General features: G+C 40.2%; 1 protein-coding gene across 7 annotated transcripts in view; it reads left to right on the top strand.

The window, feature by feature from the left end:
• The window catches only part of LOC146498441 (uncharacterized), a 34,659-nt gene extending 22,464 nt beyond the window's left edge, over positions 1 to 12,195 (top strand). For all 7 annotated transcript variants that reach the window (XM_085141113.1, XM_085141114.1, XM_085141115.1 and 4 more), the window contains 3 exons: positions 68 to 529; positions 4,837 to 6,293; positions 7,494 to 12,195. In XM_085141113.1, coding sequence (XP_084997239.1) covers positions 68 to 529; positions 4,837 to 6,293; positions 7,494 to 7,541 — 1,967 coding nt within the window. In that variant the 3' untranslated portion in view covers positions 7,542 to 12,195. The remainder of the gene's footprint in view (positions 1 to 67; positions 530 to 4,836; positions 6,294 to 7,493) is intronic.
• The last annotated feature ends 2,861 nt before the right edge of the window (positions 12,196 to 15,056 follow it).

Below are 15,056 nucleotides of genomic sequence, written 5' to 3' on the forward strand. Positions count from 1 at the left end.
TGTTTTGTTACTCAATTTCAATACTGTTCTTAGCAACATTTACAAGTATAAATGTTCTGATTTTCAGATGGCTTTGGTTCTGACCCTTTCAAAGGCAGCGACCCCTTCGCAGCAGATATTTTGTTTCCGTTGACGAATACTGGCGAGAGCACAGGAAATGCCGGTGACGAAGCAGACACCAGTCTGTCTTGTGTTGAAAACAAAGCTTCAACGGGAACTCAGTGCTTTGAGTCAGAATTCCCAGATGAAGACAGTGACATAGAGATTAGCTACAGTCGAGAGGACCTGGACACCATCGCTATGGGAGATGATTCTCATGGATTTAAACCCATTCAGAGTTCGTCAGAAGAGCTGGGGCCAGAGCCTATCCGAGGGTGGCGTTCCCAGGGACAGTATTCTGTAGAATCTGACCCTAATGGGTATGAGCTTGATCTTGGTGCTGTCTCCCCACCCTCTGACATAGAAGAACATAGTCTGGGATCTCTGGCTGGAGAGGCTATTACTCAGTCATCAGCAGGATTAGAGCAAGGTAATTTATATTTTAGTCACACGCCCGGTTATCAAACATGACAGTTTTACTTTTTATTATTTTCATTTACAGTATCTAACAAAAGTGAGTACACCCCTCACATTTTTGTAAATACTTTGTTATATCTGTTTATGGGACAACATTGAAGATATGACACTTTGATACAATGTAAAGTAGTCAGCAGTGTTGGTCAAGTTACTTGAAAAAAGTAATCAGTAACTAATTACCGATTACTTCCCCAAAAAAGTAATCCTGTTACTTTACTGATTACTTACTTTCAAAAGTAATTAATTACTTAGTTACTTAGTTACTTTTTAAAAACACGATTTACAACCTGAATAGGTGATAAAGTGATAGATCTTTCAGCCCAATTCTACTTTTTCTACATAATCATCATACAAAATGTAATCAAATGGAAAAGTCTCTTTTTAAAACTTGTTTTATTAGTTTTAATCTTTTAACTTTATGCATCAAGCAAAAATTTAATTATCTGCAACATTCTCTGACTGGAAGAAATTAGTTTAATATTTAAACCTATTTTCTGCACATTCCAGCACATAAAATAAAATATTTTGTGTGTTTACACTCAGTCTTTCAAATAGATGCAAGTAAAACACAGCAGAAAATAAATAAAGTCAAAGACTAGCGGTCCTGTTGCTCTATTTTCACCTGTAAAGCAGGAGTGGGGTAGGCGGAGGTTTACCCTGGTGCAGGTGTGCAGCGGTCAGTGGAAGAATCCGCGAGTTTCTCTGTGAGTTTCCCATTACGTCGTAGCTACTCGGTGCTCGTTTGGAAGTTTAGGGGTTTTTTTGCTGTAAAAAGAAGTTTTCTTCCCACGCACAACGGACACTAATGTTTTTGTCACTTTTTATGGAATCAAACTCAAAGTAAGGTCAGTACTTCCACGCTTTAAACGCTGCACGCTCATACTCTCTCTGCACTCGATATATGATCCATTGTTGATCTGCACACAGCTGCTGTCACGAACGTCGCACTCGCTTACGTCACTGTCATGAGACATTCTCGCAAAAAAAAATCACGGTTTTAGTAACGCAGTAACGCAGCGTTCCTACGGGAAAGTAACGGTAATCTAATTACCATTTTTGCAATAGTAATCCCTTACTTTACTCGTTACCTGAAAAAAGTAATCAGATTACAGTAACGCTTTACTGCCCATCTCTGGTAGTCAGTGTACATAACAGTGTAAATTTGCTGTCCCCTCAAAATAACTCAACACACAGCCATTATTGCCTAAACTGCTGACAACAAAAGTGAGTACATCCCTAAGTGAAAATGTCCAATTTGTGCCCAATTAGCCATTTCCCTCCCTGGTGTCATGTGACTCATTAGTGTTACAAGGTCTCAGGTACAAATGGGTAGAAGGTGTGTTGTCGCAAATGCGACCAAATTATTCAATGGTGCAACTAAAAACAATCCTAGGTCTCACCAGTGTGACCAACTTTTCAAGTAAAAAAAATTTTAAAAAAATTCTCAGCAACTCTAAAAGTCTCCGCGTGGTCAACAACTGACACACATTATGCGCCTATCGTGGTCTAAACCAATCAGAGATAGTCAGGGGCGGGACCTCTCTGATTGGCCGTGGTCCTGTAGACGTTTGAAAGTGCAGGCAAATAGAGAGAGGTCAGTAGCTTGAATAAAGCGATATCGATTCATTAAATCCTGAATCAACTTTTAAATATTGTGATATCCTAGAACTCAGGAACCACAGAGACCATGTTGACCTCAGAGTCACTTCTTTATTACATTGAACTGGGGCATGGCCACACACACTGACACTACTCTTCAACAACTGTTGCCCCCTGGTGGACAAATCCTTGTTACAACATAACAAATATAAACGTATTTTGCCAGAAACGCCAGAATCTCAGGTTAAAGCTCACAAAACTATTTCAACAAACAGCAAATGAGAGCAGGAAAACGGATTCTGCACAAAGAAGTAAACACAGAGCGGACCCGACGCATCAGAATCAGCTTTCTCTTTCTCGGCTTTCTCACCCGAGGGCACGGACACGCCGTTGGAGCTGAAAGCCGACAGCTCACTGATTCTGATGCGTCGGGTCCGCGCTGTGTTTACGTCTTTTTTGAGCTGCAGGTTTTATCTCTCTCCAACCAAAATTCACTGAACCAGCAACGAAAGAAGATCCAAACTACGCTTCACATTTGAAAAACATCATCATTTACATTTTTCATTCGCTTATCACCCACCAGTCTACCGTTGTTTACAGCGCTGTCGGCCGCTGTCTTTTTTTTTTTATTGACTTAAATGGCCGCGAACTAAAAAGCCTAATTTTTGCTGTTCAATGCTGAAATTTTTTTTTTTTTTTAATTTAAAATTATGCAATATTGCAGAATATTTTTAAGGTTATCTGCTATAAAAAGCCAGACCAGGAAAATCTCCTTCATGTTTTTCTGTGTTTTATCCTCAGTTAGTTTGACACAAAGGCTCACACCTCTGATGAAGTCTCACATGTATCAGTACTGATAAATGATCAGAATTATAATATTTCTGACTGTCTGAGGCTAAATTGAATCGAATCGGGACCTTGTGAATTGGAATCGAATGGATAATAGAAATCAGTGTTGATACCCAGCCCTAGTGAGCAGCCTAGGCCCGACAGAAGTGGATGTAGCTGTGGGTAATGAGAAAAGATGAAAAGAACGATTGATAACTTTTTTGTTAAGTTAAGGCCTGATCCGTCTGAAATTCATAGCCAGCTCTGACACGGAGCCATCAATCTCTGAACGCTGAAAAAGCACAGTGTATCCAGGAAACACATTATATGCTGCAATAAATGCACTGCCCAAGTCTCCCCTCTCTCCATTGCCTTTCAGTGGCAGGCAGCAGCAAACAGGTCGTCAGAGGAGGCTGATGTGATGATGAAGTTTAACATTACCTACGGTATTGCCAAAGAGTGCCAAAGCACTTTAAGCACAAGCAGTTTTTCAGTAACTTATCTTGTAGAAATGTGCTGCAAATAAAGAAGTTTGTGTTGACAAGATTTTTAGTTAATCATTTACACATTAATAGTGTCTGTATGGACAGCAAGTCCAAGACAAACCTATTTGGTTCAGATGGTGTCAAGGGTGTGTAGCGGCAACCAGGTGGAGTACAAAGACAAGTGTGTCTTGCCTACAGTCAAGCATGGTGGTGGGATGTTTGGATGGATGAGTGCTGCTGGCACTACAGTTGATTGAGGGAACCATCCTTAAATGGAAGGTGGAGGAGTGAAAGGTCTCTAACAACCACCAGATCCATGATGTCATCATGGAGGAGTGGAAGAGGACCAGTTAACAGAGTTAAGGCAGTGTTGGAGAATAATGGTGGCCACACAAAATATTGACACTTTGGACACAGTTTGGACATTTTCACTTAGGGGCATACTCACTTTTGTTGCCAGCAGTTTAGACATTAATGGTTGTACGTTGAGTTATTTTGAGGGGACAGCAAATTTATACTGTTATCCAAGCTGTACACTGACTACTTTACACTTTATCAAAGCGTCATATCATCAGTATTGTTCCATGAAAGGATATACTAAAATATTTACAAAAATGTGTCTCACTTTGGTGAGATACTGTGCATGTGCATATACTGATGCTGGAAGTCAGTTTCCTGCTTAAGTGGTGTCTACTTTAGGAACACATTTCCATTACACAAAAAACTTTCAGACTGAATTTCTTTTCTAAAACGGCAGCCATCAGTGCTCCTCAGCCTCCTACACCTGAATGTGAAAATCCTATGTGGCTTTGAGGTGACGGTAACCAGGATTCAAACTCATCTGAGATTTTTAGTAGATGCACCTATACTATAAATTAGAACATTCTAGATAACGTCCTTTTTGAACTATCACATTTAGAAGATTTTCAGAAAACTTGACCTCTGACCTTGAGGTCGAGGTCACCGGGATACAAACTTTAGAGAATTTTCGATACGATGGTTTCAGTTTGAAAATCCTACATTGCCTCGTTCTCAAGTTAGCGCATTCACAAACTCGGGTGTCCACAGGGCCCACTCAGAGGCCTTCAGGGGAAAAAATATGCCCCCTATTGTTTTACATGTTGCATGTGATGAAAATTTAAATTAGTATCACAAATCTTTTTTCTGTGAAAATGGATTGACAGCATTTCTGGACATTGACTACGTTCAATTTTGAGCAGTATAATTGTCTTTATAAACTTTAAACCTTTGAATATTGTATTATTTCAGACTCTTAATGTCTTAAACTTGTGGTCTTGTAACTGGGTCATAATTCTATTCTTAACTACTCACTGTATATTTCTGCTAGGTGAGTGTCGTGGTTTGACTCAAGCTGTTGGCGAACCTGTCCTGTTGGAGCCCGGTTGGACAGGCAACAGAGAGGAAACTTTGCCCTGTGATGTCACTTGCAGAGAGCAAACAGAACAGGTTAGGAACATCGAAGAAGAAATCCAAATCCCTGCTGTTCCACAGAACTCACTAGAGTCCCAGAACATTTTCACTCAGCCTGACTCACATCAGAACAGCCTTGAGTTGAACTATGAACCAACCAGTCAGTCTTCCTTTGACCCATATGGCTTTAAACTCAGCCCAGAGCATTCTAGTCACACTCTTTTAGACCCTGATGAAGATGAGTTGAGTCCAGAACCTGCTGATGAGGATCTGACCTTTGACCCTGAACCCTGCTCTTCTCAACATCAGCTGAACTTTGATGCCTACGGGTTTGACATTACCTCCTCCCAGATGATACGGGACTTTGATCCTTATGGCTTTAAGCTGAGCCCTGAAGAAGAGAACCAGGAAGTGTTGGGTCCCTGTGGCCATGACAACCAGGATGCAATAGACCGTTGTACCAATGACAACAATGAGCAAAGAAAGCTCTCAAGCTATAATAACCCAGAAATACTGAAACCTCATACCCATGAAAACCAAGAAGTGCTTGAAAATGATAGCCACAATAACCAGGAATTTCTAGATTTGTGTAATAATGGAAACCAAGAAGTGCTGGAACCATCTAGCCTCGAAAACAGGGAGGTGGTTAACCATAAAAACCAAGTCCTGGAACTCTGTAGTCACAACAATCAAGAAGTTGTGGACCTCTGTCGGAATAATAGCGGTGAGCAATTACTTGAACCTTGTGACTGTCAAAACCAAGAAGTGCTGGAACCTCATAGCTTTGGCAGTCAGGACGTCCTGGACTTCTCCTATCCTACAAATCAGGAAGTGTTAGATTTAGATAGCCATGGTAACCAGGAAGTTTTGGATTTTAATAGCAAGGAAAACCAAGGCGTGCTAGTTTCAGGTAGCTACAATAAGCAGGAACTTCAGGAAAATCAGGAGTTACCTGACCAGGAGGGGTTGGACTTGTTGAGTACAGACGTTTTGCCTGAAGCAAACAACATCCAGTGCATTCTGGAACCAGAACAGGATGTCAGTTCTGTTAATGACAGCTCAGATAGTGATGTGGCATCCGAAAATATGCTGGGACTGCAGCTCAGTAACCCCAGTGTCTGCACCTCGAATACCACAAATACTAGTACTTTAAACACGGCCATCAGTAGCATGTCTGCCAGCCAGGACCTTAATTCGTCTGCTGCCCTGATCCACCACAACCTTTTAGAAGGTGATCTCGGTTCAGTGTTTGGGGCTGGAGGATACATTGGATGTCCTGATGTAGCTGATGACCTAGAGCCATTGCAGAGAAGGCAGACAAACCCAGTACCAGAGCCAGTACGACCAGTTAGGCCTCCTCGACCATCTCTCAGGGTAAGTTGGACATTATTTTTCTTAACTTATTATCGATGGCCAGTTAGTTTGATATATCCTGTGTAATCCTAATTTCAGGTTTACTGTCCTTACTTTATTTATTTTTTGCTTTTATTTGGCCCATGATTGTCGACATTTTGTAGAACTTGGAGATTAAGAATAAATACCCAACATTTAATATTAATGTAATTCAAGCCGTCATTAATGTGTTAGGGTTAGGGATTTATTTTTTAAATATGTTACGTGTTAAATTTGAACTTTGAGTTGAAATAATTACAACTGTAAATATTTCTCAAGAGTAGAACCAGGTATTTAGTAATTTTAGCAAAGTTAGAAGTAGAATAGCATCCATTCACATTTTTCTGATCTGATACTTTGTGACTATCTGCTAATACACATCAATGTATCAGTGTTAATAAGCCGTTTTCCTCATTGTGAGACCGGCCATAACTACGGTATATCTGGCTCCATTTGAACTTAATTTAACTTAACTTGAACTTAATCCTAAGAGAATACATTTACTGGATTGTTGGTATTTATTTGTGAAATAAGAAATGAGAATCGGATAAATACATGAAAAAACTATTTTTGGCTTGATTGATCCAATTTAACTGTCAGACTATGAATTGGCTCCCCAATATTCCATCCAGGTTTTGAACCAATATTTGATGTCGCATCATTGCATCCCTAGCTAGAATTATAGTTGTTCTGTTAGTCAGCTATTCCATTAAACTGCTCCAAAGTCCGAAACCTTTCAAACTTCTTACAACGTTGAGATGAAAAACATTTCTTGTAGGGGTTGGACAATATGCCAAAAGTTTCCATCCAACAGCCAGAAATTGTTGATATATTTATTGTTGGTTTGTGGTGCCATGCATACATGTTTTTCCTTGTACTGAACATTAATTCTGGTTTCTTTGGCTAATGGTTTGCACCACTGCACCACATGGTTTACCTGCTGCTGAACGGCAGGTAAAATGGCCAGAAACCAAATTCCAGAACTTATCTTAAAGAAAATCTTTTTTCATTTTGTTTGAAGTTCAAATGATTATTTAAAATAACTGTTAAAAGTCAGCGTGCCTCTCGAACAAGTGTAATTTAGATGAATATATTATCAGCTGCTTTGTGCATAGAAAATAAAAAAAGAAAACATCTACTTAAAAACATCTACTTAAAAACGTCTACTTTCATGTGTTTTAGGCCAAGGACAAGGCCCAGTCCCAGACTCAGGTCATCGATTTAAAGTGATTTCTCACCATGAAGCATTCAAGTGAGGTTCACTGTGTCAGCATGGTTCCTGTGATGACAACAAGGCAAGAAGTGAAGATGATAAGGAATAAAGTACAACAAAGGGAAATGCAATGGAGGAAAAATGACTAAAGAGCAAGAGCTCATTCTGGTGTTAATTATCACAGTAAATTAGTTCAGGTTAATCAGAGGAGAAACAATGGAAGGCAAGATGAAAAAACTACCAGGAACCAAATGATAAACAAGATTTCCTGATTATTATATTAAGAAACATGATTTTATCCAGTTTATTTATTGGTTGCAAACGACTGTCTGACCTACTATCTTGTCTTTTTATGATTTGATGAACTGAAGAAGGTTTTGACGGACCTGACTGGTCTGAAGTGAAAATAATGTCCATGTTTGTGATGTGACATACAGTAAATATTAGGACATATGTTACAAGACTTCAAATAGATAAACTGTATATAAATGATACAATGTAATCTGCTGTTGTGGTTTTGAGATTATCTATCCAATTAGTAGTTTAGATCTAAGTTGCATATGAACTGTAGAGAGTTTATAGTCGGATTTACCAATGAGCGCATATCCACGCTCACAACAGTGTTTTCACACATCATTTAAGAGGCTCCTTAAAGAGAAGCAGTGGTTCACTGCCATTCTAGGCTGGATTCTTCAGTTTCACCAGTGACAAAGCACGACTGATGGCTGTGGTCAGGTGTACGCTCAGTAGTGACGCGATGCCGCCCGTGTTTATAATTGGACTGTAGCTGAAAAGATGGCCACTTCATTCTTTGTTCCAATTTCATACTGCACACTAATGCTGCAAATAAAAACTATGCAGGGGTTTTGGTTGTGTGCTGTTAGTTAGGTAGTTACGTCTGTAACTACCTAACTAACAGCGCAGGCTGCCAATTCTTTCTTTTGTTTGGTAGCAACAAAGAAAAAAGCAGCAAAGCTGTGTCCACCCAGGACATGTGGGTGTGGTTTGGTGAGCAATGAAAGTCAGCGACATTGTCTGACTTCAAGTGGCGCTGGGCAAAAAGCCCAGGATGAACTTTACTCATGTTGGAGGCCACTGAAGTGACTGACATTCGACAGGGATGTAATTGCATGAGGTCACCTAGGCAACCACAGCCTGGAGCGTCTACTAGTGATCAGATCTCAGCTTCAAAGCGATGCATGAGTGGAGCGCTGGGGTGGGGACACAACACCAAGAGACAGATAGATACATCTGAGTGGAAGAGCAGTGATGTGGAAAGACTATTGCCTTCTCCCGTTGTCATCAGTAGTAAGCTCTTGTATTTTTGTCTCTCCCTCGTAATGTAATTAATTTTACCACTGCTGATATTTAAAGACACCAGTGCAGAAGTACTGTATGTAACTTTCAGAAAGCAGTTTTTCTGTCCAGCAGAGAAAAGAGACAAGTTTATTGTTAAGCTTTAAAAACAATACCTATTTTCTTTATTACACATATTTAACTTGTGTCACGAAAAGACAAACTGCACAATATATCCAGCGATCTTTTTTTAAACTCAAATGTTACTGCTAATTAATCCCCTGTTAGTACTCATCTTTTTATAGCACTGCCAGTGAAACTTTATGAAGTAATTAAGATTTGTTTTCATTTGTGAATGGCACACACAACGTCGAGCAGATTTACAGTGGTAAGACAGATCCGAGCGTTTCATTGGTGTAAACATCTTTGCTTAGGAAGCGTGGAACCAGGACACGGCGAGGGTAAATGTGGAGTGGGTGGGGCACCGCTGTTACGCTGCCCATCCAGCAGTTTCTTCCACAGGTCTGATAAGTTTACTGTGATCAGACTAAAGTAGTCCGAACCAACAGTGACGCCACAGCCAGAGTACAAAACAGAAATCTGTGAGCTGATCATGTTCTGTAGGTTAATCACTCCCAGAGACCTCTTTGACACTGTTATATCATTTTCAGGTTATATTAGATATCGAATTATATATAAAACACTGTTATTCCTTTTGATTGTACCCACACGAGGTCACACGCACAACTGCTTTTTAACAAGTTCATGATATTTACTGGTATGGTAGCAGAGCATCAGTGTAACCAGTTCATTTATTCCTCTGAGCACCCAAAGCCTGTTCTACTGCAAGCATCATTTAACCATCTGCACTCACATTCACACAAGCACTTTTATTCTGCACCTGAGAGCTTTTCGCTAACCGTCACATACACATTGAACTTGGGGTTCAGTGTTTTCCTCAATGTTATTTCAACTTGCAGACTGGAGGATGAAATCATCTTCCTCCTGAGCCAACCTGAAGTACAACTCCAAAAAGTTTGCATGCTGTGTAAAATGTGAAATAAAACAGAATTCTTTATTCAGAACGCAGAAAGCATATCAAATGTTTAAACGGAGAAAACATATCATTATAAGAGAAATATGTAATATTTTAATTTGATGGCAGCAGCACATCTCAGAAACAGGGTCGTGCTTCCCACTCTGTAGACTTTGGGAGAGGAATGCTGTCCCATTCTTGTCTGATAGACATATTTTTCACTTTATGATGCTCCACCAGCTGGTAACAGCAAGGACTCTTCTACCATGAAGGCTTTCCATGAAACACATGCCATCTGGATGGGAGTATATGCTGCTCTAAAACTGCCAACTCCAGAGGCACTAACGCACTGCCACACCATCACAAATACAGGTTTTTGAACTGAGCACTGACAGCAAGTCGGATCTAGAAGTCTAGAAGACGCAGTGTCCATGTTTTCCGATTTCAAATTAAAATTTCTTCACTTTGCTTCAGTTTTAAATGAGCTTTGGTCCAGAGATGATGGCACAGTGAGCTGTGTTCACAGACAGTGATGGAAGTGTTCGTAAGCCCATGCACTGATTTCATCACAGATCCATGTCTGCTTGAGGACCTGAAGATCAGCTGCATCTAATGCTGATTTCCAGCCTGGTCCCTCATGCACAGAGATTTCTCCAGATTCTCTGAATCTTCTGAACTTTGGATGATGAGATATTCACAGTCTTTACTATTTGTTGAGGAACATTACTCTGAAATTGCTCTACAATGTTGTTGAAGCGCTTTTTTGCAGATCTCTCTCAGATGTTCTCTTTCTTCCCCAGTCCTGTTACTGACCTGTCATCATTTAGCCTAATTACATATAAAATGTTTCTTTTTTGTGTCACTTACTTTTTCAGTCTTTTGCTACCCCATCCCAGCTTCTTTGAAACATGCTGCTGCCATCAAATTGAAAGTGATTGTTTTTACATGGTAGTACAAACATCATGAGTGTAAGTCTACCTTTACATGGCACTGATTCAGTTCACACAAAGCTTCAGTTCAGCCTACCTCACTCTTTTACCATGAAGCAAGTATTCTATGACTTTCATATTTGTAGATATGTACATGAACTCGCATTTTCTTTTGATCGTACAATGGTACACATCATATAGCAAAGACATTAAAGTGAAGTCCCACATCCCACCTGCTTCAAACGAGATGCTTCCACTGAATAACTAGAACGGTTCCATTGAAAATGGAAGAAAACACAAGCTGGTTCACGAGTTAACATCAAGGGTCAACAGAACCAGTTAAAGAGCCAGAGCTAATTTAATATCAAAGAGTCAGTGAGACCCCGAAGACCAGCAATCGTCACCTTACCTTATATTCAAAGTTCTTACTTCCAGTTAAAGGATTACTGATGTGTCCCAAAGTGCATTCTGTTCATCTGGACATTTTCAGTGGGAGAAACGTTTCGTCACTCATCCAGTGACGTCTTCAGTCTCAGCTGACTGCAGGTTTTCCCAACCTTATAAACAGTACATTTGCACAATGAGTGAAACTAGCACCAGTGAAGGAACAATGGGCTGAGAGATCAGCTCCTGGATCATTAATATGCAAACTGTCATGACCATTGATCAAAGACCACTGATCAATGGCCATGAGTACCATATGCATGGCATGCATCGAGACATTATTGACGTGCGTTTTGCAGTTTTCCTATGCATTTTGGTCTTTTGTCCATGGAAACCATGTGGGTGCAGCATAATGTGAGGGTGCTCACCTTTAAAGGATATTTAGATCTAATGTGTGTTTCTGTATCATTTAGTATCAAGTTATTGACAAAATCTAAACCATGTTGGACAAATCTACTAGCGTGAATCACAACACTTCATATACAAGCACAGTGCTCCATGTATTTCCTTTGTTTTCAAATGTACAATCATGTGTAAAGAAAACAGAACATTTAGACTTATTTTGTTAATTTGTTGCATTTTGGAGCATAATTAGTTACATACACAACACTAAAATAACAGTTTGCACACTGCCAGCCTGTTACTACACCACAGAAACTATGATGTATTGAGCATGGTCTGCTGCAGACAACTGGATTATCTTTTTCAGAAAGCTAAAACTATGCTGTCTCAAGCTAATAGACTGTAGACCTAAGCTGCCCGCTGGAAGCTTCAACAGCAGTTTCCTGTCTGACTGCCGCCCCCCGACTCATCCACCAGTGGCTGTACTGGCGGATGAGAGTGCATCATACCATGATGTGCTTACAGTTAAGCATATTCCATATAAAGTAGTCTCACACATACACAAGCATGCATCATTACAACCAGTAACATGTGATTTAAGATGGTGCAGCATTGACTCTCATGTGATAAAAAGCAGGTTTGCTCAAAATGTCTTTTTGTGGTGTAATAAAATAGCAAAGCTGGAGCTCCACAGTGTGCCAGCTGTTCATTTGTTATTCATTCATCTTTGGCCCAGAAGCTGCCCTACTTCTTACGGAGCCCCGCAGAGGACATGGGAGAAAAAAAAATTAAGATGGACTTTTGCGAGATCCCGAGTTTGTTTTGCGAGAATGTAGTTGTGTAAACTTCAAATATCTGCTCGATTTATCAAGATATCATATATTTCCAAACGAGCTTCGACGTTTTCGGAGACGTCTGTGACCCGCCAGCTCCATAGCAGACAGCGAGGTCGAGGATTATTACAGCCGGCGAGAACAGCGGACTCCCGGCACATCGTTGTACACTATTTTTATTAATAGAGATTTCACTACTGAGGTTAAACATGATATATAAGTCACTTAGATCACGTCTAAATGTTAATGTTTGGTTTATTTCAGTGTTTTATTTGTTCCTGAGTAAACCGGTTTGGCTGTGATTAAAGTTAAGCTTCATAACATATTAATCACAGTTAAATTAAGAGGAGACGGCAGTAAAAACTCCGGACCTGTGACATCATCAAGTACGCTGGAGTTCCAATTGTACAAATCACGAGTCCGTGCTCGCATTCTCGGCGAGTACGTACTCGTCGAGAACGCGAGTATGTACTCGCGTACTTGAGAATTGAGAAAGGGCCCCCGAGTTTGTTTTGCGAGATCTCGCAAAAGTTTTGCGAGATCCTGAGTTAGTTTTGCAAGATCTCGCAAAAGTCCGTCTTAATTTTTTTTTCTCCCATGTCCCCTGCGGGGCTCCGTAAATTCTTGTGTGGATGTGTGTAGATTTTTGTAGTTATGCATATAAACTTACCTCAAATATTGGTGTCACAGCTGCCCATGTCAAATAAAAATGAAAGTCAGTTTCTGAGTTTGAAAATTTGAATGATGCAGTCAAAATAATGTCGTCCTCACAATGTGAAAACCTAAAAAGAAGAATATCTGCAAACATGAGGGTATCGTTCTAAAATGCATTTGTGAATAACCGTAGTGATAAATCTCAAGGTGGTAGAAGCTTTACTGACCACTTTGAATGGATCTCGCTACAGTTTTCTTCTCCGCCTGGAGAAGGGATCTCAGTCCTGATAGTCTCATGGAGATACATATTAATATGTATCTCCATGTTTGGACTATCAGTCAATAACATCATTTAGCAAGAAACATTTATCAGTAGAGTTTAAGTATCTTAAGTATCTGCAGGTGGAGCCGTCGTCCTGCTTAAACCATGTTTTGTTTCCTACTCTCCCAATAAGCTACGACATCTTTCATTAAAAACTGCTGCTGGTACAAATGAAGTGTGACAGACAGTTTCATAAAAAGATGCTGCAGAATTAGAGTAAGCAGAATTCCCCGCAAATGATCCACATGTCAGGAGAAAATCTCAGCAGACTGCCACTCTCCAGGGCTAAAGTATGTTTTAATCAATTGCCAAGGTAACATCCAAAAAAGCAAAAATGCATCACTGTACATAGACACATGTAGCGCACACTAAAAATGACTCTGCAATCAGTTTTATTATAAACACAGACAGCTGTCCATATCTCTGATTTAAAATATCTATATATTCATTTTACCAGCTGCTTTTATTACCCACACAGGATAGAAATATTAGCCAAAGCATTGGCAGAGCTACTGTTCAGAGAGGCACACATCAAGTTCCCTGTGGAGCTTTCCATTCTTTGCAGCGTTGAATGAAGTGTTTTCTACGATGTATATGTACGTGCTCCGAAGCCATGGTCGAAGGACAGCATATTCAGAAGAAATTCTGCGTTTTGTCATGATGCAGCCATGGTTTATTGTGATGATGATTCATTTATGTCTAATGTACAATTTGGTGTCTTAAATGTGTGATGAAAAAACTAAGAAATAAAAGTCATCTGCAAGCTTTTCCATCTCTATTGTCTGTTCCTGCTACCAATACAAAGCGAGAACTATCAGATGACCCTGTGAGTCAGCACTTGGCAATGGTGGGAAAAAGGAACTCCCTCGTCGTGTCCAAATTCATGGCTGCTTCCTCCTGAGGCCGCATTTGTAGACCGATTACGTCACAGCGACGCGCCGAAGGCTGTCCAAATTCGTAGACTCCTCCGAATGCAGCCGACAAATGCGTCCTCCTTTTCCCCGAATTTGAAGGATGGGTCGGGTGTGTCCTTCGTGGCCCACCATATCCCAGAATTCATAGCACGGCCCAGCCAAACTCCAGTTTCCAACAATGGCGGCCGCTACTAAGTTTTAAAATTACTCATACTAAACTTTCTGGGTCACAAAATAAACTTTTAACATATTTTCAGGCAAGAAAGTAGCTGTGTAAACATCAAATATCTGCTCGGTTTATCAAGATATCGCATATTTGCAAAAGTGCTTCGACGTTTTCGGAGACGTCTGCTACCCACCAGCTTGATAGCTAGCCGGGAGCTCGAGGGTCACTGATGCGGCTGAGAACGGCACAACACCCGGCACATCATTTTCAGATCAGCGCGGACTTTCGCTGCTCGGGTTAAACGTAATATATAAGTCACTTAGATAATCTAAAATGTTATTGTTGGGCTTTTTTCAGTGTTTTATTTGTTCGTGAGTAAATCGGTTTGGCTGAGATTAAAGTTATTAGATTAGATAAAATAAAACTTTATTAATCCCCCGGGTGGGTTCCTCCTTCGTTTTTACACAGCTGACTAAACATTAAACAGAAGTTTGAGACAGTCGAGAGTTTACTCCAGTGTCCTGTTATATTTTAGATAGCAAGGAGCAGACGGCCGAGTTTATTAAACTCCACCGAGACAGCGGTGACACTAATCA

The sequence above is a fragment of the Neolamprologus multifasciatus genome, chromosome 18 (assembly GCF_963576455.1).
Source record: "Neolamprologus multifasciatus chromosome 18, fNeoMul1.2, whole genome shotgun sequence".
Taxonomy (NCBI): Eukaryota; Metazoa; Chordata; class Actinopteri; order Cichliformes; family Cichlidae; genus Neolamprologus; species Neolamprologus multifasciatus.